This window comes from Octodon degus, unplaced genomic scaffold, assembly GCF_000260255.1.
Source record: "Octodon degus isolate 3935 unplaced genomic scaffold, OctDeg1.0 scaffold00003, whole genome shotgun sequence".
Classification (NCBI taxonomy): Eukaryota; Metazoa; Chordata; class Mammalia; order Rodentia; family Octodontidae; genus Octodon; species Octodon degus.
The window spans coordinates 22754267-22782153 of record NW_004524579.1 but is presented as its reverse complement, the minus strand read 5'-3'; the positions used below and the strand labels follow the sequence as shown (position 1 = coordinate 22782153).

Sequence of the window (27887 nt, the reverse complement as noted above, 5' to 3'; positions counted from 1 at the left end):
GGGGTGAAGTATTGCAGTGTCAGACATTATAAATCATGAACATACACACACACACACACACACACACACACACACACACACACACACAGAGCGTGTGGTAAGGAATGGTGAATGGAGGTGCTAGGCACTTGGGTGATCATCCTTTTCAACTTTTTTAGAGTGTGTTTAAGAAATGATTGTAATAAAAGTTAAGGCAAAGTCTCCTAAAGAACTTGCTTAGCATTCTAGCCTCTTCAAGTTTGTGGTCCAGTAGGTCTGGATAAGGCTGGGAATGGGCATATGGAGAAGTTCCCCAGAGATTCTTGGCTAGGTGCCTCTCAGAACTCAGAGACACTGCTCCAAGAGCCCCGGGCCCAGCGCAGAGCATCCTGGCTCTGAAGAAGGTAATGGTTGCTTGGTGAAAGAAGCCTGCTAAGTAGCACATGCACCCTGGCAGCACCCTGCACCCAGCATAGGGTGCACTGTGACTCCAGCTCTGGCCACACCCTGCCTCTGTCCTCCTGCTCTGGCCGCTTCTGGCCATGCTCTTTCTGATCCCTTTGCTCTTTGCCCCTATTGTCCCTTTGCTTAGAATGCCTTTCTTTCTTATCCCCCAAGCCCAGCTCTCCACTTGGCCTCTGTTTGCATAGCTGATATGTACTCCATGTACCTTCTTCCAGGAAGCCTCCCCATGACAGGAAGTTATTCCTCACATGTGCTCCCCAGATACCTCTTCCCATACACAGTTTTCCATTTACCATGTCACTGTGGAGCCACCAGTGCTGTTCCCAAATGTCCCTTGTGTTTCCCTTCGGAATACCACATGGAGTTACCCTGTCCAGTCTCTTCTGAGTGAACAGGACATATGGCTAGGTCCAAGCTATCACCACCTGTGGGAAGTCCTCTGGGGGAGTGTGTGTGTGTGTGTGTGTGTGTGACTGAAGATCAAACCCAGGGACATTCTACCATTGAGCTATATCACCAACCTTTTCTATCAGTAATTTTCAAGACAAGGTCTTAGTAAATTTCCCGGGCAGTCCTCAAACTTGGAATCTTCTTGCCCTGGCTTCTTGAGTAGCAGGCATTCACACCCAGCACTCTCTAGAGGATTCTGCCCACAGTCTACAACAAAAGAGATGATGGATTCTGGGTCCTGGGTCCCTGAGTGACAATGTGTAAAGCTTCCATGCCAGTCTGTGACGGGCCTGTATCATTGGCAAGAAATAAACTCATTGTGTCAGCTGCTGATTTGGGGGTTTGTTATAGAAGCACAATCTAGCCCACCCCAACTGATACAGGCTATGCCTTCATTTTTATAGCCTTAGACACTTTACCCAATTCTTAGCACATAGCAGACCATAAGCAATAATTCATTATATATATATATATATATACTTTTTTTTCTTGTGAAACTGGCTTTAAAGGCCGAGCAATAGTGCAATAGTCCAACACACTTCTGTATCCCCAACTACTTCCCTGATGATACAGTACTCCCCATGAAAGTACTCAAATGTATGCCTCTGTTAGAAGGTACAGATGTCAACTTCCATGGCCTCAACCACTCTGGCAGCCTGCTGGTTGGATCCCAATAATGAGCTGCCCTTGCCCTCTTGCCCAGCAAAGTCTGTGGTGAAGAGGGAAGCCAGTGACCTTCTCAACCTTCAGAGCATCTCCCCAGAAAGGCAACACGGCGTTTTTGGTCTGCTGTCTTGTGGACCTTCCTCTTGTCAGCTTACCTGGCTCCCAAGAATGCCTCTCCCCTCTCTAGTAGGACCAGTATATTCACACTGATACCTGAAAGGGAGTACAGCACCCCATAAAGTTAGACATATTGCACTTGGCACATGGTGAACGTGCCAGTGCGTTTACAGGCTACACATGCAGGGAGGATATGGACCATAGCGAGATTATAGCTGTTTTATTCCCTGGGTCCCCCAGCTTCCCTCAAGTCTCCCAGCTTTCAGTCCTTGAGACAGAAACTTCCAGATGCTTTGAGATAACGGGTCTTTGGTTCCTTTTCCTGGAGGTCCAGCTCAAGACAGTGTAAAGCATCTGAGTCAGTAAGAGGTGGGCTGAGGCCTCTGCCTGCTTCCAAGTCTCCAGGGTTTGATGTTCCTTAGACCTCATTTTGCGTCGTCTTCAGAAGGCTTTATTCCTCATTAGCATGGTATGACTGCCAACATCCAAAAACTGCATGTCCAAAGGCCCAAATCTGAGACAACCTTAAACACTACAAAAACCCTGTCACTTCTGTTATTTCCTCAGATCTTGATAGACCTACCAGTGAAAGAGGAACATTATCACTGCCCATGATCAATGTGGATGAACTGAGACCCAGAGAGGTGAAAAAGTTATTGCAGTTTCACATAGCAACTTGGTAGAGCAGGATGGAGCCTGGATCCCCAGGTCCTATGATTAGTTTATAGTCTGCTTTACTACAGCATCCTAGGAAAAAAAGAATGAGGGAAGCTGCCCAGAAGTTTCATGCTGAGACACACAAGAGCCCTGTGACTGCTGGGGTGGGCAACGTGGCTGGGTTATAAGATTCTAGGAAAGGTGATTGGATCATGGTGTTACTGTATTCATCACTGACTCACCCATCGATGTTCACAGATGAAGGTGCTGTCAGGAGGTGGGCCCAGCTGAAGGCAGGTCTGCGAGGGCTCTGGAGGGCGAGTCTCTCACTGGTCCTCCTCCCCACCCTACTTGGGGTAAGCAGCTTTGCTCTACCACTCCCTTCTGCCACGATGTTTCTCCCTTGAAGCTGCTGAAGCTGACTCTGGACTGAAACTGCTGAAACTGAGCCAAATATCCCTCTCCTCTTTTAACTTGTGTATGCAGGTGTTTTATCCCAGTGACAGGAGAGCTGACCAGAAGAGGCATGCATGTGTGCATGCATGCACATACACGCGTGAACACACACACACACACACACTTGCAGAATGCTGGCCTCACTAGCATGAATATCATGGAGGCTGTAAGACAGAAGTCCAGGTAGGCCAGGTGAACTTCTGAGATCTGGTTCCTGACTGCTGATCACTGAGATGCATGGTGCCAAGGTGCCTGGGAGCAGGCAGGGCCACACCAGCCACACCTTGCTCTGGCCTTCACTTTGACGGTGCACAAGTGGATGCTGGTGTCTGAGTAGCTCCTCGTGGGGACCATGTGGTGGACTGTGGGCTCCGGGAGTTCATCTGGCCCAGATTTTCATAACTGGATTCCTGAGCCTGGGGCCTGCAGACAGGAGAGAGCTAGCTAACCAACCCATGTGGGGGGAGGCCTCTGATTTCCTAAACTTTACATAGCAAAAGGCAGAGAGGACACTAAGTAGGGCACAATAGGGCCAGAACCGGGAGGGCTTGGGGACTAACAATGTTAGAGGCAGGAGTTGCTGTAGGTGACAGCATCCTGTACCACAGAGTCTTTTCTGGAAGTGATTTTTTCAGAGGCTTCACAACCTAACTCCATGTCCCTGACCTCCAGAACCAGATCTCTGGGCCTGGCTGCTTTCCAGATTTCTGTCTGGGACATACTAAAAGACACTTCAGTCTTCCACGTCTACCTTCCTCCATGATCTCTCACCCCACACTCTCCTTTCTCCCCTCATCATCCCAGTAGGTAACCCCTGGGCCCAACCTCTACCCTGGGGCATCCTGGCTCCTTCCCTCTGCACAAGCTGCCCACTTTGCCCATGGGTCAGCCCCCCTGCCTGCCTTCCCACCCCAACCACTGATACCTTTGCCCAAACAGCCCTACCTACAGCCACCCACATTCCCCAGATCCTCTTGTCCAGGTGGGGCTGCTCACTTGCTTAAAGCACCCAGTGGCTTCCTGTCACCCTCAGAATGGGCGCCTGCCCCCAGCTGCAAGCTCTGGCCACACCCGACTCCCTCCAATGCATCTACTTCCTTTCTTCTCTTCCCTTCTTAGACTCTGCCACCCCAGGCCCAACCTCGAGCTTCAGGCCCCCCATGCCATGTCCTCAGAGAGAACATCCTGCTCTAATGCAGCCACAGCCCAGTGGTCACCCTGTCCCCTGGGACTGTTTCATCACTTTCTTCACATCTCTTGTTTTACAATCTAAGATGACACTTTTTTCTGTTTATTATATTTCTCACTGGAAAGCGAGTTCAGGGCTTTTTCTGTCTCTTAGGTATCCAAACCAATGCCTGCTACATTGAAAGTAATGAAAAACCTTTAAATGCCTAAAAATAGCTTTCTGGTTCAGGGGCCTTGGTGTGATAATAGATTACACAGAAAAGGGACATGTGGCAAGTTATGGAGACTGCAAGAGATGCTCAAGCTGGAGAGAAAGCAGGGCTCATCTAATAGGCCCTAAAAGGTGAGAGTCAGACACAGAGCACCCAGGGTCCAGAGCTGGTTTCTTGTAGCATGGCATTGGCCTTCTCTCCGGTCAATGGCTTTTTGGCTGGGGTCCACAGGACCCTCATCAAAGAAAGGCCCTTGGAACCTGTGATGAGACTTTGGGAAGATTTTAGCAGTGCCTGAGAGAATGTGTGTCCCCATGGTGGCTTCTGTGAAAGACTGGTTGTTCTAGAATACTGGACAAGAAGAAACACCCAGGCAGGGCATAGTGGTGTGTGCCAATAAACCCAGCACTTGGGAGGAGGAGTAGGAGGATCGCTGTGAGTTCAAGTCAAGCATGGCTACATAAGCAAGTTCAAGGCAAGCAAGCCTGCACTAAAGACTGAGCTCTTGTGGCAAAGGAGGAGGAGGAGGAAGGAGGAGAAAAAGGAGGAAGAGAAGGAGGAGGAGGGGGAGGAAGAGGAGAAAGAGAAGAAGAAGAAAGAAGAAGAGGAGGAGGAGGAAGGCGCAAGGAGGAGGAGGGGGAGGAGGAGGAGAAAGAAGAAGAAGAAAGAAGAAAAGGAGGAGGAGGAGGAGGAAGACGCAAGGAGAAGGAGGAGGGGGAGGAGGAAAAGAAGACAAAGGAGAAGACATATCCTGGAAGCAAGAAGGTATCAGTCTCAGAATTATCTCTTAGATAATTAATATCTAAGAGGGGCCCACAAATAGCAGGCCCCAAGCATGGGTAGTGTAAGTGAACAAGTGGTCAGTGTGGCCTGTCTGTCCGGGAAGGGGGTGCTGCACTGCAGGGGGTCTGCTATGGCAGGAAGCCCCTGGCTCTGCCCTGTGCCTTTTCTTTCTCCTTATGCCACCAGTTGTGTGAAGCCTGTATCCCTTCCCTAGCTGATAGGACTAGGTACACGTGAGTTGGGTGAGGCAGTTAGAGCACTTACCGAGGATGGGTGTCCTGGGTGGCTGGGAGCTCTGTGTGAGGGACAGAGAGAGGAACAAGTTTGCATTGCAGTCTCCAACCTACACACCTACTGCCACTGCCCACCCCTCCGTGAAAAAGGGCCTCTGGGAAGCCTGTAACAGACTGAAACCAGCAGGATCTGAAGAAGTGACACTAAGGTCTCCACCTGAAACTTTACTAGAGGTTAACAAGCACAGAGGTGGGGTCAACACCACCTTTCTGAAGACTCTCAAGCACAAATGCTTGGTCAGTTTGAAGAACCAGCAAGAAGGCCAGGGTGGCCAAAGTAAGGGTGGCAGTCATGACCACCATGACAAATTCTGGATTTCATCGCTGGAGAGTTTGAGGCTAGTGCTATGACCCAAGAGGACTGGACACTCCAGGAAGTCCTTCCCTCTTCGAGACACATAGCAAACTTCCGATGTGTGACCAAAGTGTGGGGCAGCTCTCTGAGGACACCCTTTGGGCTCTAGCTGTCACACTTGTGCCCATACTGTGCTTTCTGCCAGGTGCACCACTGGCTCCTTGGGTCCCAGTTCATGTGTACTGGCTCCAGTACTGTGTAAGACCTTCCCTCTCCTCCCACTAGAATATCACACCATTGTCTGCCATCTACAGTTTCTGGGGGCCTAGAGAGTTCCCTTCTCACAGCTTGCTGCCATGATCTGCTAACTCAACCTCCTTTTGGAGGGCAGGGAACCCAGCCTAAGATACTGCTGGCAGTGGGGAAAGCCTGAGAGCAGTGCAGCGCACTTTCATAGAGCAAAAGGGCTTGCTTCAGAGCCTGGGCTGATTCCCTGCTCAGAGAGAACTTGAGTATGGATGCAAAAGGATGCTCTGATCCATCATGCTAGATGCGTGGTCAGCTACATGGCCTTACCTGAGGGGAGAACCCCGCCCGCCCGCCTCTCGTACCCACGCAGGTTCAAGGGGCACGCACCTAGGCGGCGGCGGGCAGCGCCCGCGGCCAGTGCACCGAGCAGCAGGAGCGCCTTGAGGCCCAGCGTGCCAAGCAGAAGCGCCAGCGCAGAGGCCCCGCTGGAGCCGTGGAAGCGGAACAAGTAGACGCTGGCCTCTGCGCGGCCCAGACTGTTGGTGGCCGTGCACGTGTAGCGGCCGTCGCGGGTGAGCGCGGGCAGCTCGGCGGTCACCTGGTGGCCGTGACCTTGGCCCCGGAGGGAGGCCAAACTATGGCCCAGCGCCGGGCCGGACCAGGTGAGATCGGGCGGTGGCTCCCCTTCAGCTGTGCAGAGGGCGCGGAAGGCGTGTGCCGGGCCAGGCACCACGGAGACATTGACGATCCGTGGCGCGGCTGCTGGGAAAAGGAGTGTGGGGGGGGGGTGTCAGTCACTGGGCAGCGGCCAAGGCAGGGGAGGGTGAGAAAGCCGGGCGCAGAGTGTGAGCAGCAGGCAAAGGCAGGGGGCTCCCTCTCGTGCGCTTCACAGGAGTGGGAGGGGGCTCAGAGAGGAGGCCGTGAGCGTCTGGGTGCCAGGCTGCCTGGCTCTCCAAACAAGTGTGGCTTTGGGCAAGCCATTCCACCTCTTTATGCCTCAGTTTCTCCACGTTTAAAATGGAAATCACAACAGCCCTTACCCTATGGGATTGTGGAGAGAACTTGGCAAGTTAACCTAATGGGGCGCTTGGAGTAGGGCCTGACCCCATAGCAGAAGCTCGTTAAAGGGTCATTGTCATGTTGCAGAGCTGGGCCATTGCCTTAAGGTCCTGGGACCCTGGCTCCAGGATCTTCGTCCTGTGCACCCTTCCGGGGACGGCACACAACACTGGCGCGTTGCTCACATTCGGTGGTCGTTCACTCTGTTTACCCTCATGTTGGCCTGCGAGCTACTGGGTCAACCATGGTCTATGGCTGCGTCGTCGCAGCGCCTACCCCCGGACCAGCCCAGCTCTTTCCGTGGCCAAGGTTAGGTTAGAGAGCCCTGGGGGAGCGGAGAGGGGGTCGTTCTTGTGCAGTTCCTATCGCGGAGGCGGCACGGCCCCTGGCGCCGGCTCAGCCCGCTGTACTGGCACCCTGAAGGCGGGAGAGGTTAGGCCCGGCCCGCCTCACCGGTCACGCGCAGCCGGACGCCGTGGCGGCTCTCGTAGCGGTCGTGGATGTCGCCGGCGAACTCGACGCGGCAGAAGTAGCGGCCGTTGTCGGCCAGGGCGAGGCGCTCGACGCGCAGCGACAGATCATTGCGGCGCGGATTACCCAGCAGGCGGAAGCGGCCGTGCAAGCTCAGTGCGGTCTGGCAGAGTTCGCTGCCGCGCGCTGCTGAGCACCGGAACACCTGCGGGCCGGCGTAGGGCGCCCCCGCGCGCCAGATGGCCGTCAGCGGCCCCGCGTAGTGGCGGTGCGGGTGCGTGAAGGTGCAGGGCAGCACTGCCGCCTCGCCGGCCTCCGCGCTCACCTCGGTGGGCAGCTGCATAGACCAGCGCTGCGCCGGGGCGCCTGCGGGAGGGCGGGCATCAGGCCTGGGAGGGTGTCTGGAAACACCAGGCTCAGGACAATCCTATGTCCAGAACCCTAATTCCTCACTTGAGAAGAATCTCCGCTCCCCTGTACTCCCATGAGGGGAAGGGTTGGTCCCCGGATCTTTCTCCCTCTTGGCCCCACTGGGGAATTTGGCCTCATCCACAGTCCCAGGGGCCCACCGTCTTCCCTTTAGCGTTCCCTCACCTCATCGCTGCCATGGAAAACCCCTGATAATCTGCGGCTACAGCAATCTCAAGATTCCCAAGAAGATGGTAATAAAGTCACTTACTGTGCACCTCTGTGTTGAGCAAATTCTCAGTAGTGTCTCTTTTAGTTCTTACAAGTGATCCTAGAGGTAAGCATAGTTATCCTCGGTTACATGTTAAACTGAGGAACGGGGAATTTGAGTAATTGTCTAAGGTCACACAGCTAGGCTGAGGCAAAACTTTGGTTCAAATACAGACTACCTCATTTCACCACCTGCGGGAAACCTTGGGTTTGTTTGAGGTCAAGAACTTTCCCACTTACAGAGGGGACGCTGAGGTCAGGGACAATGTTTTAAAGCTAATATTTTGAGTTGATGAATGAGATTTTTTCCCAATCCTAGTCAACCCAAGTAGACAGCCTTGGCTGACATCCCAAGCAGGGAGTTGAGAGAGAAGAGCCCTAGGCCACTGGGCTGCCTCCTTGTTGTGTGGACTCAGTTTCCCCTTCCTCATCCCTATGAACCACCCCAAAACGTTGAGAACAGGTCTGGAGGCTGAGCTCTGCCTACAACTCATTCCAAGGGCTTCAAGCCACAGGACCCCATGCTATGGCTGCTTTAGAGGTGGGTCAGGCCAGTGGTGGTACCTCCACATGGGAGGCTGCTGCCGGGGCCTTGGGTGGGGCAGGGCATGACAGAGCTCTTTGGAGGGTATAACTCTACACACACTGCAGTTACACAAGTCTTTCCTGTACACCATGTTGTGTGGCCTTCTGAGCACCCCAGGGAGAAAGACAAGGTAGATATTGTTATAGATAAGGAAATGAAGGCCTGGGTTCATGCAGGTAGAGAAAGTAGGAAAGGACCAGGTTTTCTGAGTCCAAACCCAGTACTTTTTGTTCCATGAGGCAATGTAGCCCGATTCACTCCTCGGGCAGGAACACCCTCGGCCCAGGTCCGCAGACTGTCTGCACGTTTGGCCTGCCCAGAACCCGTGGCTGTGGACGCCCACAGGACTGCTGTTGTTGGACGAAGCATGCAGATCTTCTTCCTGTGGTGAGCCTCGCATGACTGCATGATGGCTCTCCTGAGCACCTTCATTACACCTTCCATTTTCTGGTGGAGAAATCACACCTCATTTGCCACCCCCCTCCTCTCTTTCAGTGTACTGTCCTGACCCAGGTGGCTTCAGGTGACTCTAGGGGTGCTGCACCTGCAGAGAGGCATGAGTTCCACAGAGCTGCCCACACGGTGAGGGCTGTGCCTCCAGTAAAATCCCACTATGGGTACCCCTCCGGCCTGCCATCTGGTAAAACCACCAGTTCTGTTTTCATAGCAATCTGTTTTTAGGGCTAATCTCTTTTGTTCTGGAAAAGTAGAATTATGTTTTTGAACTCAAGTGGAGGACTTGACATCTATCCCTAGTAAGAACTTGTGTGTTCAGTTATTAACGAAGAGGCTTGTGCCATATTTGAGAAACCCTGTCTGAAGGTTGTGCCAGTTTGATCAGTGTACCTAGCTACCGAAAGTGTCTGTCCAATCTGAAGGTTCATATTCTGCCTCAGTTTCCCTGCCACTTCCCACTCTCTGCGGCCTCGGCTCCCCTGTTCTTGCATCCTGCACGTATCACAAAGCCAGGCACTGATTCCCCATGTTTGCTGTGTGTTCATTACTTAATATTTGTTGGGCACTTTCCCACTCCACACCAGGGACCAGGCTAAGGGCTGCAGGGACAAAGGTGAACAGGACACCTTATCAGCCTGCTGGAGCCCACAGCTCAGAGAGGCAGACAGCTCTGTGAACACATCCGTGCACTGCTGTCTGCCAGGTGCCCTAGTGATGGATGTGAGCAATATTGTTCTGTCTGAATATGGTTCCTGGCCCCTTTCGCTAACCAGCTTCTTCATTCTCAGTCTTCTGATGAGTTGTCCCTATAGGAGGAGGACTTTCATGAGTGCCAAACCTGGCTCTGGCATCCCTCCACTGTTCCCACCAGGGCTGGCATAAGCACTCCCAAATCTGGGCACTGCCTGTCTGTGCATCTCACCTAAAGCTCTTAGGGCAGAGGCTGTCTGTTGCCTGGCACCGTGTCTGCCTCCTAGTAACTGATGCTGAGCTGTATTGCTGTGAGACAGCAGAAGGGAGGGGTCAGGCTGGCAGGGGAGGGTGGGGTGAGTGGAGAGAGGTGTGCAGACACCAGGCAGGCAGGGATTGGCAGATCTGTGAAACAGAGGTGTGGATTTCCTGTTTGCCTGCTGAATGGGGTGCACAGAGGCGGGCACTGGACTCCTTCTTACACGGAGACCTTTGGATGAGCCCGCCCAGGTAACTTAAGGTGAGCTGAGGGTGAGAATTGTCCAGGGAACAAAGGCATTTGCTTTGGCAGAGGCCCAAGCTTCCTAGCATCCGGTGGGTGATATTTAGCATTGCCTCTGGCAGCTCCTGCCTGTCTACTGAGACAGACCAGGGATGATGCCTGAATTGGAACCATGGTCTCTTACTGCAGGGTCCCTAACTCATCTGCCTCATGTGTCTCAGCCTCCAGGGGCCAACAGGAGACACAAAGCCTGCCCACTTTGGCACAGAGGGCTTAGGGGACTCTCTCATCACAGGGCATGCTTTCATCGAGCACTGCGTCTATGCCTGGCGCTGCCCAGGCTCCTTCATGCCCTGGGTGATCTGCAGGCAAATCTGAGATGGCAGGTCTCAGGCTCCTCTGCTGTGAAGTGGGGAGCCACCATCAGCCTCTTCTCAGGACAGAGGGCTGCAGGAACTTCAGAGGCAGATCACCCCGCTATTCCTGTGCATAGCACCTGCTCCTCGCAGGGCCTTTCCCGCACTGGTCCAATGACTGCGCAGAGGGATAGGTAACTCCTAACCTGCGGGGACGAGATGGCCAGGGGAATGGCCCTGCGGGGCTCACAAACTCCTACACCAAGTCCTTGGCTGTTGCATAGGGTATTTTAAACTAGTTGAAGCAAAACAGCCCAGTTCTTGTCCTTAGCTCACCTGGAAATTAATCATTTACTTATTACTTTATAGATGTTTCTTGAGAGTTTACTGTTGATACAGCCCCAGGGACCATGCTCCCCTCAGTAGATGACAGTCTGAGCAGTGCTCTGCCACTGCTTTTTTTTTGGTACAGGGTCTCACTATGTAGCTCGGACTTGTAGTGACCCTCTCAGCCTCCCCAGTGCTGGGATTACAGGCATGAGTCATCATGTCTGGTTTAAGTAGGTAGCTAGGCTGGGGATGCCACTCCATGTGGTACTAAGGATCAAACCCTGGTCCTTGCACTTGCCAGGCAGGTGCTTAGACCACCAAGCTGTCTCTGCAGTCCCTGCTTGATTTTTTTTTTTTCTGGGCTTGAATTTGTAATTCTCTTGCCTTGTGTTCCTGAGTAGCTAGGATTATTATATAGACCACCATGCCCAGCTGCTGTTTTTAATTTTTACATATTTCTAACAGTGTATTTAGCTTTCTATCCTAGTAATAACCATAGGAAAACTGGAAAGTGGTTTCTGTCTGTAGGCCTACTGAAGGCAGCAAGAAGAAGTAACAGGAGAATCACTTGAGAGTTCAGTAAAAATAATGTAATGGTGGCTCAGAGCAAAAATGACAAAAGTACAGGGTCAGAGGACCATTCAGAGAAGGACAGAACCCAGGCAGCCCCAAATCACCTGACATGCAGTAGGCTGTTGGGACAGGTGTGCACAGTGACAGCCTGAGCTGCCACCAAAGTTGATGTCACAAGAGGCGTTCTGTTCAGTGTGGTACCCTGTGGCTAGCATGCTGGGTCTGGGGGGTGCCCTGGCTCTCAAGTTGGACTTTGGGGCCTCAGGAAGCCCCCATAACTCTCTGTCCTCAGCAGGCTCACCAATAGAGTGATGTTGTTAGATGTTTTCTGAAGTGACTTTTGAGTCCAAAACTCTATGTCCGAAAACCAAATTTGGATAAACATGGAAAAACATAGAATGTTCTATGACTAGCTAAAGTAAAGCCTTTTGAGTACTTAAAAGTAAGACACTAGCTAGCTGGAAAATGCAGCCATTGGCAAAGATGTACCATCTTGACCGCTCTTCAGAGCCAATCACTAAAGCACTAAAGTACGGTAGCTTTTGGCCCCCTCCTGGTGACCTAAATGGGAATGGAGCATCTGCATCAGCTCCTAAATGACAGGCCTTACTCATGACATTAGGGAGAAGTTGATCTGATGCCCCAAACCCTGCAACAGAGTCACCACAGTGAGAGAGAACTCATGGAGAAAGGACAGGCTGAGCCAGTTGTGGTGCACAACAGTAGTTCCAACACTCAGGCAACTAAGCATTGAGAGTTCAAGACCAACCTGAGCTACATAGGTGAGCTCAAGGCCAGCTTGGACTATACAGCAAAAATTCATCTCAAAGGATTTTTTAAAAAATGTGTTTAGTACAGGGTCTATAGGGTCTCACTATGTAGATCGAACTCACAGTGATTATCCTGTTTTCAGCCTCCCAAGTGCTGGGATTACAGGCACATGCCACCATACCCAGTCTTAGTTGCTGTCTCAGCGCACCCCCGGGGCAGGGCCGGCTTGGTATGATAGGGATCAAACCCCCGCTGCTGTTCTCTTCCTAAGCAGGTACTTTAGCCCCCTGAGCTATCTGGCTGGCCCTCTCAAAGGAAATTTATAAAAAAAGACAGAGCTGCAGAGTGTAGGTGGGGAGTAGAATCACTGGTTTTGGCCACAGGTGGCCAAGGGTTTTGGAACCCCTGTGGGATGTTGATTCCAAAGGAAGCTGCTTATCAGTTTCATGGCAGACAGCAGACAGATACTTTCTGTGCATTTTGTTTTTTTTGAGACAGGGTCTCCTTATGTAGTTCAGGCTGGCCTTGAACTCAGTATGTTGCTTAGGCTGGCCCCATACTCATGGTGATCCTCCTGCCTCAGCCTTCAAGTGCTGGGATTACAGATGTGTGTCACCACACATAGCTACTTTGTGTGAATCTTTTGATGTATTTCATAATTATTGGGATTAAAGAACATCCCAAGGCTCCACAGACAGATGAACTCCATGGGGGTCACAGTGGGACAGTGAGCATAGGGTGCCTTCACAGAATGGCATATTAAGAGGAACTAGGTCCACTGGGGCGGGCCTCCCACTTTTCTGGAAGGAACAAGTGATGAATTTTAAGGCGGGGGAAGAGATGCCACCAAATGGGCCATCATCATGGACTCACTGTACCTTCAAGAGGGGTGGCACCATGGTACTTAGAACCACCAGAGTCTTGATGTGCTTCTGTCCCCTCCCCCAGCCCCAGGCCTGACACTTCCAGTTGAGAGGCAGCCAATCTAACAAGCCCAGATACTGAATGAGGTTCCCCTCCCAGAGGCCCCCTGGGCATGCTAACCAGGGTATCATTGGGAAGTGGCTTCAGTGCTGGGCAACAGGCACTGTGGCACAGGGAAAGATGCACCTGTTTCTTGGAGGGTCAGGAAAGGGTGCTTTGGTAGGATGCCATGTTTATCCTGGTTACCAAACCTTCCCAAATGGCTCTGGGGTTCCTCTTGCCCCTGCATTGGCTCCCAAGATCTTCCTGTGGGTTTACAGGTGGCCAGGACAGGTCAACAGAATGCAGACTGGAAAGGTAAGGAGAGAGCAAAGAGAGAAGACAGGTATTCCATCCCTCAGTGTGAACCAGATCCAGAAAGCTCTAGAAGTGTCAGTGTGAGAGAATGTGAGGAAAGGCTGGCTGGTCTCCACTCCTTCAGGGTCTGCCTGCCTCCCTTTAGCCCCATTCCTCCTGCTATGGGTTGTGGCGGTGACCTGTTCACCTGACCTGTTTCTGAGCCCAGGCTCCCATTGTCCTGGGGTCAGTGCCCACCACAGGGCATTGATCTTCTGCCTGGCTTCTTTTCTCCTCTCTTCCTCAGCCCAGCAAACACACTCCCAACAGCCTCAGGGAGCAAAAGAGTTCCACACACCAAGCCTTCCTGTTTCCCTGGGCCCTACACAGCTGCCAACTTCTCCCTGACCTTTCCCCACATCCCACACAAACAGCCCCAGGGCCTTGGGCACTGCTGCCATTTGTCTTGCTATCTTGGCTTATTTCTCTTTGTGGTTCAGAGTTGGTAAAGTAAATAGCTCTCAGTAGCAAGCTTTGTCCCATAGCTCTTCTGCATGTAGGCAGCTTGAGGAGCCAGAAGTGCCTTCAGATGACGATTCTTGTTCATATCCTAGGGGTGGCGCCCCAGCAAAGTCACTGTGGCTCCCTTAAAACTGGGTTGAAGACCCTGCCCTTGCTGGTAGGTGGTGCTGGAGAGTAAATGCAACCGGCACAGCCTCTCCAGTGATCAGACCTCCTCCCCACACTGCCTGCCTCTCTGTCATTTTAATGCCAGATCTAGGGAGAAGGGGCAGAGGGAAAGGCAAGGGAGACTGTGTGTGGGGCCTCCGGGGATACACTGATAGTGAATCTTTCAGAACTTTGCATGATGGCAAACAGCTGGGTGTGGCACGCATGCCGTAGGTTTGCCAGCACTGGGTTAGGGTGCTGGATGTGGGTGGCACCAGAGTGAGAGACGAAGGCAGGGGAAGGACAATTCCAAGGATGGATTCCTCCCACTTCTCTGTCATCAAGGCGTTCCCTTGGACCATACTCCTAGACGTAGACAGGGCCCAGGTTGGGGATATCCTGCTCAAGGGTCCTCGGGCACTTGCACATGGCAGTGGGGCTGAGCCTGGTCCTCAGCGTCTCCTGCCCAGGCAGCAGCCTCTGTCTTCTGGCTGGGCCACCTGGGCAGGCTCGCAGGTGAGCAGCAGCCATAAGGGTTCAGGCAGTGGTATTCCTGGGTCACCCTGGTTCTGGGGTCTTGGGGTTTAGCCACAAAGCAGCCACTGATGTGTGAGGCTGGCAGGCTCCTCAGGGAGCCAGCCCATGCGTTTGTTGGCCTCTCTCACGATTGCCACATACAGCTAGAGCGTGTGTGCGGTTTATCTTTGGCTCTTGAACTTGTGGCTGGCTCATGCTTCCTCTAAGTATTTTTGTCTTTAACTGATTCATAGTAGCTGACCTTCAGCAGGAGAAAGATAAGCCAACTCTGGCCCAAACCGCTGAAGCCCATTTCTTTTGAAGCAATGTGATCTCTGCAGGATGTAGCTACATTTCATGGTCCAGCTTCTGAGCACCAGGAGCTACAGGGGCCCTGCAACACCATGAATTAGCTGTCCAGGCTCACAGCTAGTGAACAGCAGAGCCAGGATTCAGAGCTGTGTCTGACAGCAGCCCACATGTCCTTAACAGCTCACCTGTCTGCCTCCTTAGCACTGAGCAGGGTCACCTCTCCCAGCTCCCACTCTCCGAGAGGGACCCAGCCCTCAATCATCCTAGAGCGATGACTGAGTTAGGTCAGCCTGGGAAAAGATAGCTCTTCCCTTATTTGGGTCCCCACCACAGCACAATGACAGTGTGTGTGAGTTAGAGTCACATACAGAAGGATTCATATGATACTCCCAGAGCCTCTGTGTGCCATTTCCTCACCTGTGAAGAAGGGATAGAAACTGTGAGGCAAACATAGTAACTACTACACTATGGAAACCATTAGGGATAGGAATTGTTCCTTTTGCACAGGGCTACAGGTTTATGAGAGTTACCACGGCACTCAGCACTTAGTTCAAACTGTATACCATGCAAACCAGAACAGAAACAAACTCCACACTGTGTTAAGTGCTAAAGGGGGAGGAACAGGAGCCTCAGGTGTGGGAGTTTGTCATCTGGGTGTGGAAACAGGACCCCCAAGGACTGACATCTTACAACATCAGTATGCCAGGGTGGAGCATTGGATGGCCAGGCACAGGGTGGCACCGTTGCAGAGTCCAGGAGCTGAGTATGGAAGCGACATTGGCAGCTGGACTAGGCTGGGCCTGTTGAGCAGGGCTGAAGAAAATTGCCATGTATCTCCATTACCCTCAATTGTGCTGGGCACCAGAGTCACCTAAGAAGGTGGTTGGAAATGAAGCCCCCTGGGCCCCCTGTGTGCTCCTCTGATTCTGCAGGTTTCAGATGGAGCCCAAGGGCCTGCCTCCTCCTGAGATTCAGATGTAGGTAGTCCCCCTCCCTTTGCACCCTTTGCAAAGCACTGTATCTAGGGGCACAAATTTATTGAGTGGAGTGACATTGTTATGTTAGCCTGCCTAGCATTCTCACTCACCCCTCAGACCTCCTGCTGGGAGGTCAGGGTGGCTTCCATCAGTAGTCTAGTTCGCAGCATGAAATCATTCCACTCTGTCCCAACACTTCCCAGAGAGCTGTGCTTTTCTCATCTTGTCCCCAGGGTTGTGAGTGTCAAGACGAAGGACTGGGACGGCAGCCACAGCCAAGGGGATTCAGGGATCACTCCGTCTTCACCCTCTGAGGCAGTTCTTTTCCTCTCAGTAGTGAGTGGGCTAGGTGGCTTTTGTTCAGTGGGGACACTGAGGCCTGGGAAGTCAGGACACTGCTTCAGTTGCCCAGAAACCCCAGGCAAAGCCCACACTGAACTTCTGGCTTGTGTCAGGCTGTCTCTCTAAAACACAGCTTCTCCTACCCAGGTCTGGAAGCTCTAGGCAAACCAAGCCGCTGAGGTCTGAGAGGAGATCATGGTAAGATTCTGTCTATTCTGGGCCAGGGAGGACAGTAGACACTTACCCATCAGGATGACACAGATCAAGTAGGCCAGCAGTCGGAAGGACCCTTCCATGGTGAAGCATCTGGAGACCCAGCAGCTGCACACCCAGCCAGGTCACCTGTGAGAGCCCTTTCTGCATGAGTGTGGTGCAAGCAGATGGCACTGGGTGGTGTGCGTGGGTCTGCAGGCCCCACTGGGCTCTGTGAGCTGGCGGAACTGGGGACAAGCTGCCATGTGGCTGGCGACGTGATTAGATGGGCCCCGTGCAGTTTAGTCATGTGGAAAACTAAGAGGGGAACTGGGGATGGTTTTCCAGGGCAGGAGACAGGGAAGTAGATGGGAACCAATCAGGGCCCTTCTCTGCAACCCCTGGCCCTTTCCCTTTCCCTGCCTCCCTTCTTCCCTCCCTCTCTCCTTCCCTCCCTTCTTTTGTCCTCCCTTCCCCCTTCCTCCCTCTCTTTTTCTCCCTTCCTTCTTTTCTTCCTTCTTCCTTTCTACATCTCCCCTCTTTACCTCCCTCCCTTCTTCTCGCCTTCCTGCTCTCCTTTCCTGAATTTTCAGTGTACCAGGTGGGTTTTGTCCTCCTCCACCCTCTTCTTTGCTTCCTTGCCTCACTGCCTTCTGATGAGGTTTTGGCAAGATATAGAAAAAAGCTGAGAGGAGGCTGTCAACACAATAACGGAGAGACTGGAGGCCATGGGAAGGTTTCATTGTTTGCAGGAAAAAGACTAAGTACGTATAACTCACATTTGTGACCAGATTTCCTCCAAAGGTCCTGATGTTCTAGAACAATACTTCTAGATCTTTCATGGTCATAGAATCACATGGGGGGGTGGTCTCATGAAAACTCTAATTCAGGTCTATCTGGTCTGGGGCTGGTAGGTAATTTGCATCTCAACAAGTCCAACTGCACTTCTGCAGCAGAGCTAAGAGACCACTGAGTGTCCTGGAGCCACTGAGTGTCATTATCAGGTGGAAGTCAGGAACCTGGGGAGGGGACAAGGAGGTAATTCTGGAAACTTATTGGATGGGCTCTTGGTTGGGGGATGGGGAGGAAGGCCATGATGATTCCTTGGGAGACTGGAATTGGCACTGGATTTAGACTGCTGGTTGATTTCCTTTGTGGTAATAGAGTAAACCCATATCCTCTCACCCTAGGCAGGGTGTGTTAGTGATGTGGCTCATCTTTTAGGTTCTGCTTCCCTGTGTTGGACAGCAGTGGAATTTACAACCTTGAGGGCCAAGAGATAAAATGAAATTAGTCAATTAATTTATGTTTATTTTTGAGACATGATTTTTAAAGCTTGTGAAATCTACTGGGTGTTGTGGCATATGCCTATAATCCCAGCACTCAGGAGGCTGAGGTAGGGGGATCCCAAGTTTGAGGGCAGCCTGGACTAGATAGCCAGACCTAGTCTGAAATAAAGAAAAAAAGAAAGAAAGAAACTCCCCTAAGAAACAAAAATCAAAACAAAAAATTCACAACTGCAAGTTTGTGAAGTTTCCATAAGATGAAATCCTTCACTATTTCAAATCAAGGCAGCAGGAGGAAAAATCTCTGCTCCTGAGAAGCTGTAGTGGTGGTGATCTGCAGCCTTCCAAGAGCAGGTGGAGAGCCCGAGCTCCCAATGCTTACCTGCGAGCACCGGGTGTGGAGCGCTCCTGCTTGGTCCACTCGACTTCATTTACGTCTTCTGTCTTGTAGGTGCTCCAGTGCACTCCTGCTCCAAATCTGAGCTCCAAGCAGAGGTTGGGAACTCAGTGGTGTTAGTGTTGAAAGCAGACCTGGACACTGTGGGGCAGGTGTCAGAGGACGATGGCAGGTCACTCACCAGGACAGTTGCATGGATGCTGCCTTCGGGCCTTGAAGCTACCTGCTCAAATCAACCTCGATTTTTCTCTTCTCTCAGCCTAAGTCCCTCACCATTATTGGAATGAAGTCTGGGCTGAGGGCCCCTAGAGGGTCAGTATTTGAGGGATGAGAGCTCGTAGTAAAGATTCAGGGTATTCAAGGGCGGGCGCAGGAAAAGCCGAAGGGCTATCAGCCTCAAAGCTCCAAACTAAGGGCCCCAGAGATGCACAAGCCTTTATAGGAAGGGGAAGGAGTAGTGGGGCAGGAATTCCTTGCGCTGAACAGGGTCTCTGTCGTCCAGAGAGTGTGTCTTGTTGTTGTTTTTTTTTTTTTTTTTTTTTTTTTTTTTTTTTTTTTTTTTTCTTTTTTCCTCTTCTTCTCTAGGCTATCCCAGTGGACCTGGGCCTCCTGGGGCTGGCTCTGGCCGTTCTTTTTAGACATCATGACTTTTCTGCAAGTTACTCCTCACACCAATTTCCACAGTTTGTGTGCTTTGAGGAGGGGTGTTACAAAGGTCACCAGATGTTCTGGGTTCTGTAAATCTAGAGAAAGATTATTTGGCAGTTAATATCTTAACCATTTTAGGTGGGGCTTCTCTTTAGAATCTAGAATGCTGGGCAAAAGGGAGAAGATGACGTAAAAGGATTAAGAAGGGTTAACATAACAACCCCGGGGAAGGGCAAGGGGAGTGACTTTGTGAAGGACAACTCCCCAGAGGAGCGGCTCTGCAACCAGGGCTTCTCTTCCCACTGTACGGTTAGGCTGTGTTTTTCAAGATATACATTTATGTGTACATCTTAATTTTATAAAGTATGTTTCACTGTAGCATTTTCATATGCATAGGATAATTTGATCATATCCATCCCCTTTATTATACCATCCTTTACACTGCCTCAATCCCATTCCTCTTGTCTAATAACTTCTATTTGGCTTTTTCCCCCTTTAATTATTTATTTATTTATTTGGTACAGGGTCTTGCTATGCAGCTCAGACTTGTAGTGATCTTCCTATCTCAGCCTCCCCTGCACTGGGGTTACAGGTGCATACCATTACACCTGTTCTTGGGGTCAGCATGTGGTACCAGGAATCAAACCTGGGCCCTTGTGCTTGCCAGGCAGGTGCTTAGATCTCAGCTCTCTCCCTTCTTTTTGGGTTGTTCTCATAGATTCCTCACAGCAGGAGAAACATGATGCTCATCTTTCTAAGTCTGGCTTATTTTGCTTAACATGCTGGTCCATTCATTGGTCCAACAAATGATTCCATCCATTTTTCTGAAATTGATATGACTTCATTATTCTTTATGGCTGAATAACTCTCCATTCTAACAAGTATTACAGAAGAAGGAGAAAGTAGACGTTCATGGTAACTTCTCTGCAAGTTCCACATCCCATCTATTTCTGTGCTTTGTGAGTTGAGACATAGAGTGTTACAAAGATTATGAGACGTTCTGAGTTCTGTAAACCTAAAGAAAGATCATTTAGCAGTTAGCATTGTAACCACTTAGATGGGGTTTCTGTCTAGAATTCAGAATTCTGGGCAAGAGGGTAGGGACAGAAACTTTGCAAAAGGATTAGAAAAGGGCAGAAGGACGAAGAGAACGGGAAGTGAAGAAACTCTGCCAAACACTATTCCGTGAAGGAGCGGTTCTGCTACACCTGGGCAGGTCCATCTGTGCTTTGTAAGTAGGGAGACTATATAACTTATTATCCAAATTGGACAATTCATATGAGACAAATGCTGACCTTTTGGAACATCAACACAACAGTCATGGATTACGACTGTCTCGCAGACATAGACGCAGAAACGTGTTTTTATTATTGTTTCTGTTTTGTTTTTTTCCCCTGGAAACACCTTGTACTATGGGCTCTTTGCAGAGTGTCTCAAAGTCTTTACAAATTTACACACGAATGCTGGGAGGAGGTGCAGAGCGTGATGGGAGGTCCAAGTACAAACTGATTTATGATGGCTCCACTGACAGTTGTTCAACTTTATCATGGTGTGAAAGTCATATGCATTTGATAGGAGTCAACTTCAAATTTTGAATTTCATACATATCTGGGTAAGTGATATATATGCTGATGTTCTCTCAGGAGTCTAGGTGGCTCCTGCTGGCCACAAAACCACACAGTGAAGAACTGACACTCTCCAGTGAACTGTGTTGCTAAGCTATGACACTCAGTAGGTTAACTGTTTGAAATGCATTTTCAACATGTGTTGGGCTTATCAGGAAATAAACCCTTGCCCAGTGAAGGCATGGAAGGGTTAGGACATAAAAGTAGACTTGTTTCTTGGGAGCTAAGAACCTCTCCTAGCCAGCAGGTTTAATCTGGAGGTGAAACCCAAGCTGGCCCAGGAGCAGCAGTGGGTGGGCTATAGTGGCAGAAAGATGGCAGAGCAGTTGGTGGCATCTCCAGGGGGAGAGCACAGGGTGACAGGCAAATGAAGATTTCCATTCCTTTGCATCTGCTGACTTCATACCTGCCCCAGCTGCTACCATTCAGGGAACCCAGAGTCAGGGCCAGACGTGGACAGCCAGAAATCATTAAGGTTATCCCAGCTGTGTCTAGATAGAGGTTTTAGGCAAGAGGGCTTCCCCAGGTCTGCACCACAGAGAACTGAGGGTCCCCAGCTGCTCCCACACTTAAGCTAGGAATGGGATGGACAGGAAGCTGAAGGTTTCTGTCTTTCTCTGTCAGGGCGAATGGAGCCACATCCTTCTGCTAGTTTTGAATTCAGGTGTTGCTCACTTGTCTTCTCTCCATTTCCTGTTTTCTGGAAAGCCTGTTTATTTTTAGCTTTTTGTGTCATTCGCCCCTCTGGATCACAGGGAAGGGCTGTGGTGCCCAGAAGCACAACTTCTGCACCAGGAAAAAGAGGAGCAGAGTTCCTGATTTGTCACTAACTGCAGGGGGCTCTGGTCTATATGGGCATGAAAATAACATTGCTGCAAGGAGACAGGGTGAGCTCACAAGGGGTAATGGCCTGGACCTGCTTCAGGGTGAGAACTCAAAGCAACAGAAAGATGCAATAATCTTTATTTTGGGTCCCATTCAAGTGAGATATGGGTAAATCTTGCTTCTGATGAGAACAGAGTATCACACCATGAGGGTGAGAGTTACTGTTGGTACAGATGGTAACTGTTTAAGGCAATTATAGAGAATAGATATCTATAAAAAGTAAAAAGGATTTCACATAAGATAGGAATATTTGGTGAAGGAATCAACCAAATTCTGTCCTATCCTTTAATAAATAAAACTGTCCCATCTTCTGATAAAATACAGATAAATCTTAGTTTTAGTTGTTTTGTAAAGTCACGTTTGTTCTTGAAATTCTGTCATTTAATTTAGACATTTGCCTCTTTGTTGCATGTCCCTAAATCCTGGCATTCATCTTTGGCCTTGAAGTCAGCCCCAGACCATTCTCCTATTCTCTTTGTTTCAAAAACTGCCCTTAGAGGGAAACTTCAGATTGATGAAATGAAATAGCTAGTTTATAAAAGTTTGCAAAGCAGAGGGAAGCATGGCACAGACATGACATGATTTGCAGGTTTGCATCTCTTGAATGACCAGTGATGCTGGACATTTTCTTATATATTTATTGCTATTTGTATTTCTTTATCTGAGAAGTGTGTTTTCATTTCAGATATCCATTTTTGGATTGGGTCTTTAAATATGAGGGTCTGATTTTTTTCAATTCTTTGTATATTCTAGATATTAATTCTTTGTTTAAGGGGCAATGGCTAACATTTTCCCCCATTCTGTGAGTTGTTTTATCACTCTATTGGTGATTTCTTTTGCTGTCCAAAATATTTTTTTAATAGGATAGGTACCAGTTGTTGATGCTCTGTAGTATTTTCTGTTGGATTAGGGTTTTGTCTATGAAATCTTTGCCTACATTTGTGTCTTCAAGAGTTCTAACTATTAGTTCTTCCATCAGATTTAGTGTTTCTGTTTTAATATTTACATCTTTGATTCATTTTTGTTTTAGTTTAGTGCATAGTGGGAGACATGGATCTAGTCTTGGTTTTGGGCATGTTAAAACCAGTTTTCCCGGCACCATTTATTGAAGTCTGTTTTTCTTCCAGAGAAGGTGTTTGGCTCCTTTCTCAAAGACAAGGTGGCTGAATGTGTTTGGAGTTGTTTCTGTATCTTATAATTTGCTTTTTTTTTTTTTTTTTTGGCAAAACCAGGGAAGCGCTTATCCTACTGAGCCATCTCCCCGGCCCCTGTAATCTGTTTCATTGATCGTCAGGTCTTATTTTATTTTATTTATTTTTTGCCAGTACCGTGATTTTTTTTTTATCACAATAGTTCTGTAATACAATTTCAAGTAAGAGATTATGATGCCCCTGACTTGCTTTTGTTGCTTAGAAGTAAAACAATGCATGAGTTTTCATCTTACTTCAGAAAGAATGACTATTATTATTGAGAAATAAACTAATAACAAATGCCCTTTGAGGCCATAATCTTCACTGGAATAAATTGGACACACGTGTGTAAGTACCACATTCTCTCCTTCCTGTGAGAAACTGAAAGGATAAATAAGGACCAACATATACAGTAGATATTGTGAAATGGAGGAAATCTCTCAAAAGGAAAGAGGAATGGGGAGGGGGGAGAAAAGAAAAAAAGATAAAGGAAGAATGAAATGGAAACAAAGCTTTGTAAATAAGTAGTGGAAGAGGGACTGAAAGGAGGGTGGGAGTTGAGGAAAAAAGAAGAATCAAGATATATCATGTACAGGTACAAATCTCTTATGCTGAATATGATCACTATGTATATCTAATTGTATCAATAAATTTTATACAAAATTGAACCACAAAATTCAGTGCTAGCTTTAGGATTCTGGAAGTAAGGTAAGGTAGACTTTTAGATGTGTGGTCCAGCTAGATTATAGTAACATTTCTCACTCTTTTTCCCCTACGGTTTGCCTTTTATTTTGTTTTATATATATATATATATTTTTTTTTCTTTTCATATAAGAGAAGTCCTATGACATTGAAGCCTGTATGTTTGATTTCCCTTAACATTATGGTCTCAAGATGTATCCATTTTCCTACAAATGACTCAAGTTTATCTTTCTTCTTGGCAGAGTAGTACTCCACTGTGTATAAGTTCAATCTTTTTATTCCATTCATCTGTTTTTTACAGTTATTATCTAGATAATACAAAATAGCAAAAAAAAAGAAATGATACAGAACTTCATCAAAGTACTAGAAATTGGACAAGAGTTGCAGAATTGCATGATGTTGTCTTCAAATTAGTTGTTCAGATTACCAGATATAAGCATGCAAAATTGGTTTTAGAAGTTATAAAGAATTAAAAAGGACAAGAAAAAAATTAAACATCAGCTTCTCCCTTTATAGACCAGTAAAAAAAAAGCAGTACAGTTATCTAAGCCATCCTGCGTACATACATAAATACATCTCTTCCCAGCCCCTCCTGTGCTGTCCTTTTCCCAGTTTTTCCTTCACTTTGAATAGATTTTTTCCCTTTTCACAGTATCTATTGTGCCTTTCAGATTTTATTTACTCTTTCATGTTCTTTTACACTAGCAATATGATACAATGTGGGTCTGATTTATTTCACTTATGAGTATGGTCTCTAGTTGCATCTGTTTACTATAAAAACCTCAACTTTATCTTTTTATAGCTCAGTAACACTCCATTTTTAAAATTCATTCCTCAGTAGCCCTTCTCTACTGTTGCTGGGAGTGTAGACTGGTACAACTACTATATGGAAATCAGTGCAGAAATTTCTCAAAAATCTAGGATTGAATGTTCCCTTCTGGGTGTTTTTCCAAATGAACTGAAAACATGGTACCACAGTGGTATATGTGCACCCATGTTTAAAACAGTACAACATCATAGCTAAACCTTGGAAACAAATTCTGGCCCTTCATAATTTGTTATTGGTTAACTTCTTGATGATAGCCATTCTTTCTGGGGTGAGGTGGAATCTCAGCATTGTTTTGATTTGCATATCTTGAATGACCAATGATGTTGAACATTTCTTCATCTATTTATTTGCCATTTGTATTTCTTTATCTGAGAAATGTCTAGTCATCTAAGATGCCTGTATTTGAATTGGGTGTTTGAATTTTGTGGGCCTGAGTTTTGAAAATTCTTTATATGTTCTAGATAGAAGTCTTTTGTCTGAGGGACATTTGACTAACATTTTTCCCCAATTTTTGTGTATTCTTTTTACTCTGTTGGTGATTTCTTTTGCTGTGCGGAAACTTTTCAAAAGGGTGAGATACAAGTTATTGATTCTTTGAGTATTTCCCACACAGTTTGGTTTTTGTTCAGCTACCCTTATGTCTTCAAGATTTCTACCTACTTTTTTAACAGAAAATTTCATGTTTCTGTTTTAATATTTAAATCTCCATTTTGACTGTGGTTTAGTGTATGGTGATAGACATGAGTCTAATTTCAACCTTCAGTATGTGGAAAGCCAATTTTTCCAGCACCATTTATTAGAGAGACTGTTTTTATTTCAGTGAATGTGTTTGGCCCTCTTGTCAAAGATAAGGTGGCTGAGTGTGTTTGTAGTTGTGTCTGCATTTCCTCATCCATTCCATCGATTCTCAGGTCTGTTTTTTTTTTTTTCCCATATCATGCTGATTTTTTTTTTTTTTAATCACAGTACCTTTGTAGTATTTAAAGTCAGGAATTGTGATGCCTCCTGCCTTTCCTTTGTTGCCCAGGCTTTTTTTTTTTTTTTGCTATTCTAGGTCTCTTCTGGTTCCAGATGAATTTTAGGATTGTTTTCTCTAGATCTGTGAGATATACTAATGCTATTTTAATTGGATTGCATTGAGTCTTTAATTTTGAGAGTGTGGCCATTTTCACAATGTTGGTTCTTCTTGTCCAGTAGCAAGGAATATTTTTCCATTTTCTGAAATCCCCTTTGATCTCTTTTTTTCAGAGTGCTGTAATTTTGACTGTATAAATATTGTACTTTCTTTGTGAGATTCATTCCAAAGTATTTCACTTTTAGGGGATGTTATTGTGAAAGGCATCATTCCCCTAATTCCTCTGTTGGTGTGTTCATTGCTTGTGGACAGAAGTGATATTGATTTTTGAGTGTTGACTTTGTATCCTACTATGCTACTGAATTTTAATATTAAATCTACAAGTCTCTTAGTGGGGTTTTTGGGGTCTTCTATGTAGAGTGTCATGTCATCTGTAAATAATGATAATTTCACTTCTTCCTTTCCAATCATTATTCCTTTTATTTTTCTCTCTTGTCTAATTGCTCAGGATAATGTTTCCAGAAGTATATTGAGTAGAAGTGCTGGAAGTGGGCATCCTTGTCTTGTTTCTGATTTTAAAGCAAATACTTTGTTTTTAAAATTAAAAAAAGTTTTATTTATTTATTTGATACAGTTTCTTACTATGCAACTCAAACTTATAGTAATCCTCCTGTCTCAGCCTTCCCAGCACTGAGATTACAGGCGTGCACCACCATGCCTGGTTTCAGTGACCAGCATGGCAGCATGGCATGGGGTACTGAGGATTGTGCATAGGTCCTTGTACTTGCCATGCAGGCACTTAGACCACTTAGCTATCTCCCCAGTCCTTTTGTTCATTTAGTATGATGTTGGCTGTAGATTTGTCACAGATGGCTATTAGGTTGAGGTAAAGACCGTTTATTCCAATTTTTTTTGTTTTTTTTTAATCATGAATGAGTGTTAGACTTTGTCAAACACCAATTGAGATGATCATGTGCTTTGTCTTTGGCTCTGTTCACATGATGTATTACATTTATGGGTTTGTGTACATTCAACCATCCCTGCATTTCTGGAATGAATCCCACTTGGTCATGATGTATAATCTTGATGATTTGCTATATTCTGGTTGCTAGTATTTTATTGAGGATTTTTGCATCTATGTTCATTAGAGAAATTGACCTGTAATTCTCTTTTTTGGTTTAATCTTTCTCTAGTTTTGATGTCAGTATAATACTTGCCTTCAGGCATGATTTTGGGAGTATTGCTTCCTTTTTAATTTTATTCAAGAGTTTGAGGAATATTGGGATTAAATCTTCTCTAAATTCCTTGTAGAATTAAGCTGTGTACCATCAGGACCTGGGTTTTTTTTTGTTGGTAAGTTTTTGATTACATTTTCAATTTCATTGGATAATGTTGGGTTATTCAGAGTTTCTATATCTTCTTGATTCAGTTTTGGTAATTTGTACCTATCTAGGAATCTGTCCATTTCTTCTGTGTGTTCAACTCTGTGAGAGTAAAGATTTTCAAAATAGCTATTGATGATCTTTTGAATGATCTGTAGTAATTTTGCTGTTTTCATTCCTTATTGCTTGAATTTGAGTCTTTTCTTTCCTCTTTTTGAGGAGATTGGCTAGTGGTTTATCAATTTTACTTAATCTTCCAAAGAACTAGATTTTTGATCATTAATTCTTTGCATTGTTTTCTTTGTCTCAATTGCATCAAGTTCTGCCCCAATCTTTATACTTTCTTCCCATTTTTGGGCTTTGGACTTGGTTCACTCTTCTTTTTCTAGAAGCTTGAGCTGCTGTGTTAGTGTATTTATTTGTTCTTGTTCTGTTTTCCTAATGTGTAAGTTCACCACTATAAATTTCCCTCTGAGAACTGCTTTCATTGTAACACACAAATTCTGGTAAGCTGTGTTTGAATTTTTGTTGGATTGTAGATATTGTTTAATTTCTTGTTTAATTTCATCTGTAACCCATTGGTTGCTAAGGAGCATTTAATTTCCATATGTTTATGGCTTTTTTGTGGTTTCTTTTGTCATTAATTTCCAGTTTCATTGTATTGTGGTCAGATAATATGCATTGGATAATTTCTGCTTACTTGCTTGTATTTAAGCATGACTTATGGACTAGTATGTGGTCTATTTTACAAAATTTCCCATGTGCAGCTGAAAAGAATGTGTATTCAGCTGTGGTTGGATGGAACACTCTGTATATGTGCACTAACTCTGTTTGTTCAAAGGTTTGGTTCAGTTTTGCTACCTCTTTGCTATTTTTTGTCTGCTTAACCTATCTTTTTGAGATAAGGAAGTGTTAAGGTCTCCTGTTCAGATTGTGACATTGGACTGGTGAGATAGTTCAGTGGTATAAAGTGCCTGCTTAGGCAAGCTTAGGCAGGGGCAGGGGACCACAGTTCGATCCTACATCACACCAGCCCCACCCTCAGAGGGGGCTGAGCCAGCAAAAAACCAAAAAAAATTGTGATTTTGTTTATTAGATATTTCATGTCCATTAAAAGTTTTCTTATATAGTTGGGTGCTCCCATATTTGGTGCATACATATTTATGACTTAACTCTTCCTCTTGGATTTTTCCCCTAGCCAGTATGTAGATTTATTTTCTTTATCTCGTTTGATCATTCTTGGTTTGAAGTTTAGATTGTCTGCAAACAGAATAGCTAACTGCTTTTTTTCTGAGGTCCTGGAGCATGTAGTATTATT

General features: G+C 47.2%; 1 protein-coding gene across 1 annotated transcript; it reads right to left on the bottom strand.

Annotated features, from left to right (window-relative positions):
• Positions 1-3078: 3078 nt before the first annotated feature.
• Siglec15 (sialic acid binding Ig like lectin 15) lies at positions 3079-16678 on the bottom strand. The gene is made up of 6 exons (XM_023715704.1): positions 16603-16678; positions 8020-8079; positions 7323-7706; positions 6177-6569; positions 5238-5259; positions 3079-3213 (listed from the first exon to the last, which is right to left on the bottom strand). Exons 1-6 carry the CDS (start codon positions 16652-16654, stop codon positions 3087-3089), a joined length of 1038 nt encoding a protein of 345 aa, XP_023571472.1. The 5' UTR covers positions 16655-16678; the 3' UTR covers positions 3079-3086.
• Between the last annotated feature and the right edge of the window lie 11209 nt (positions 16679-27887).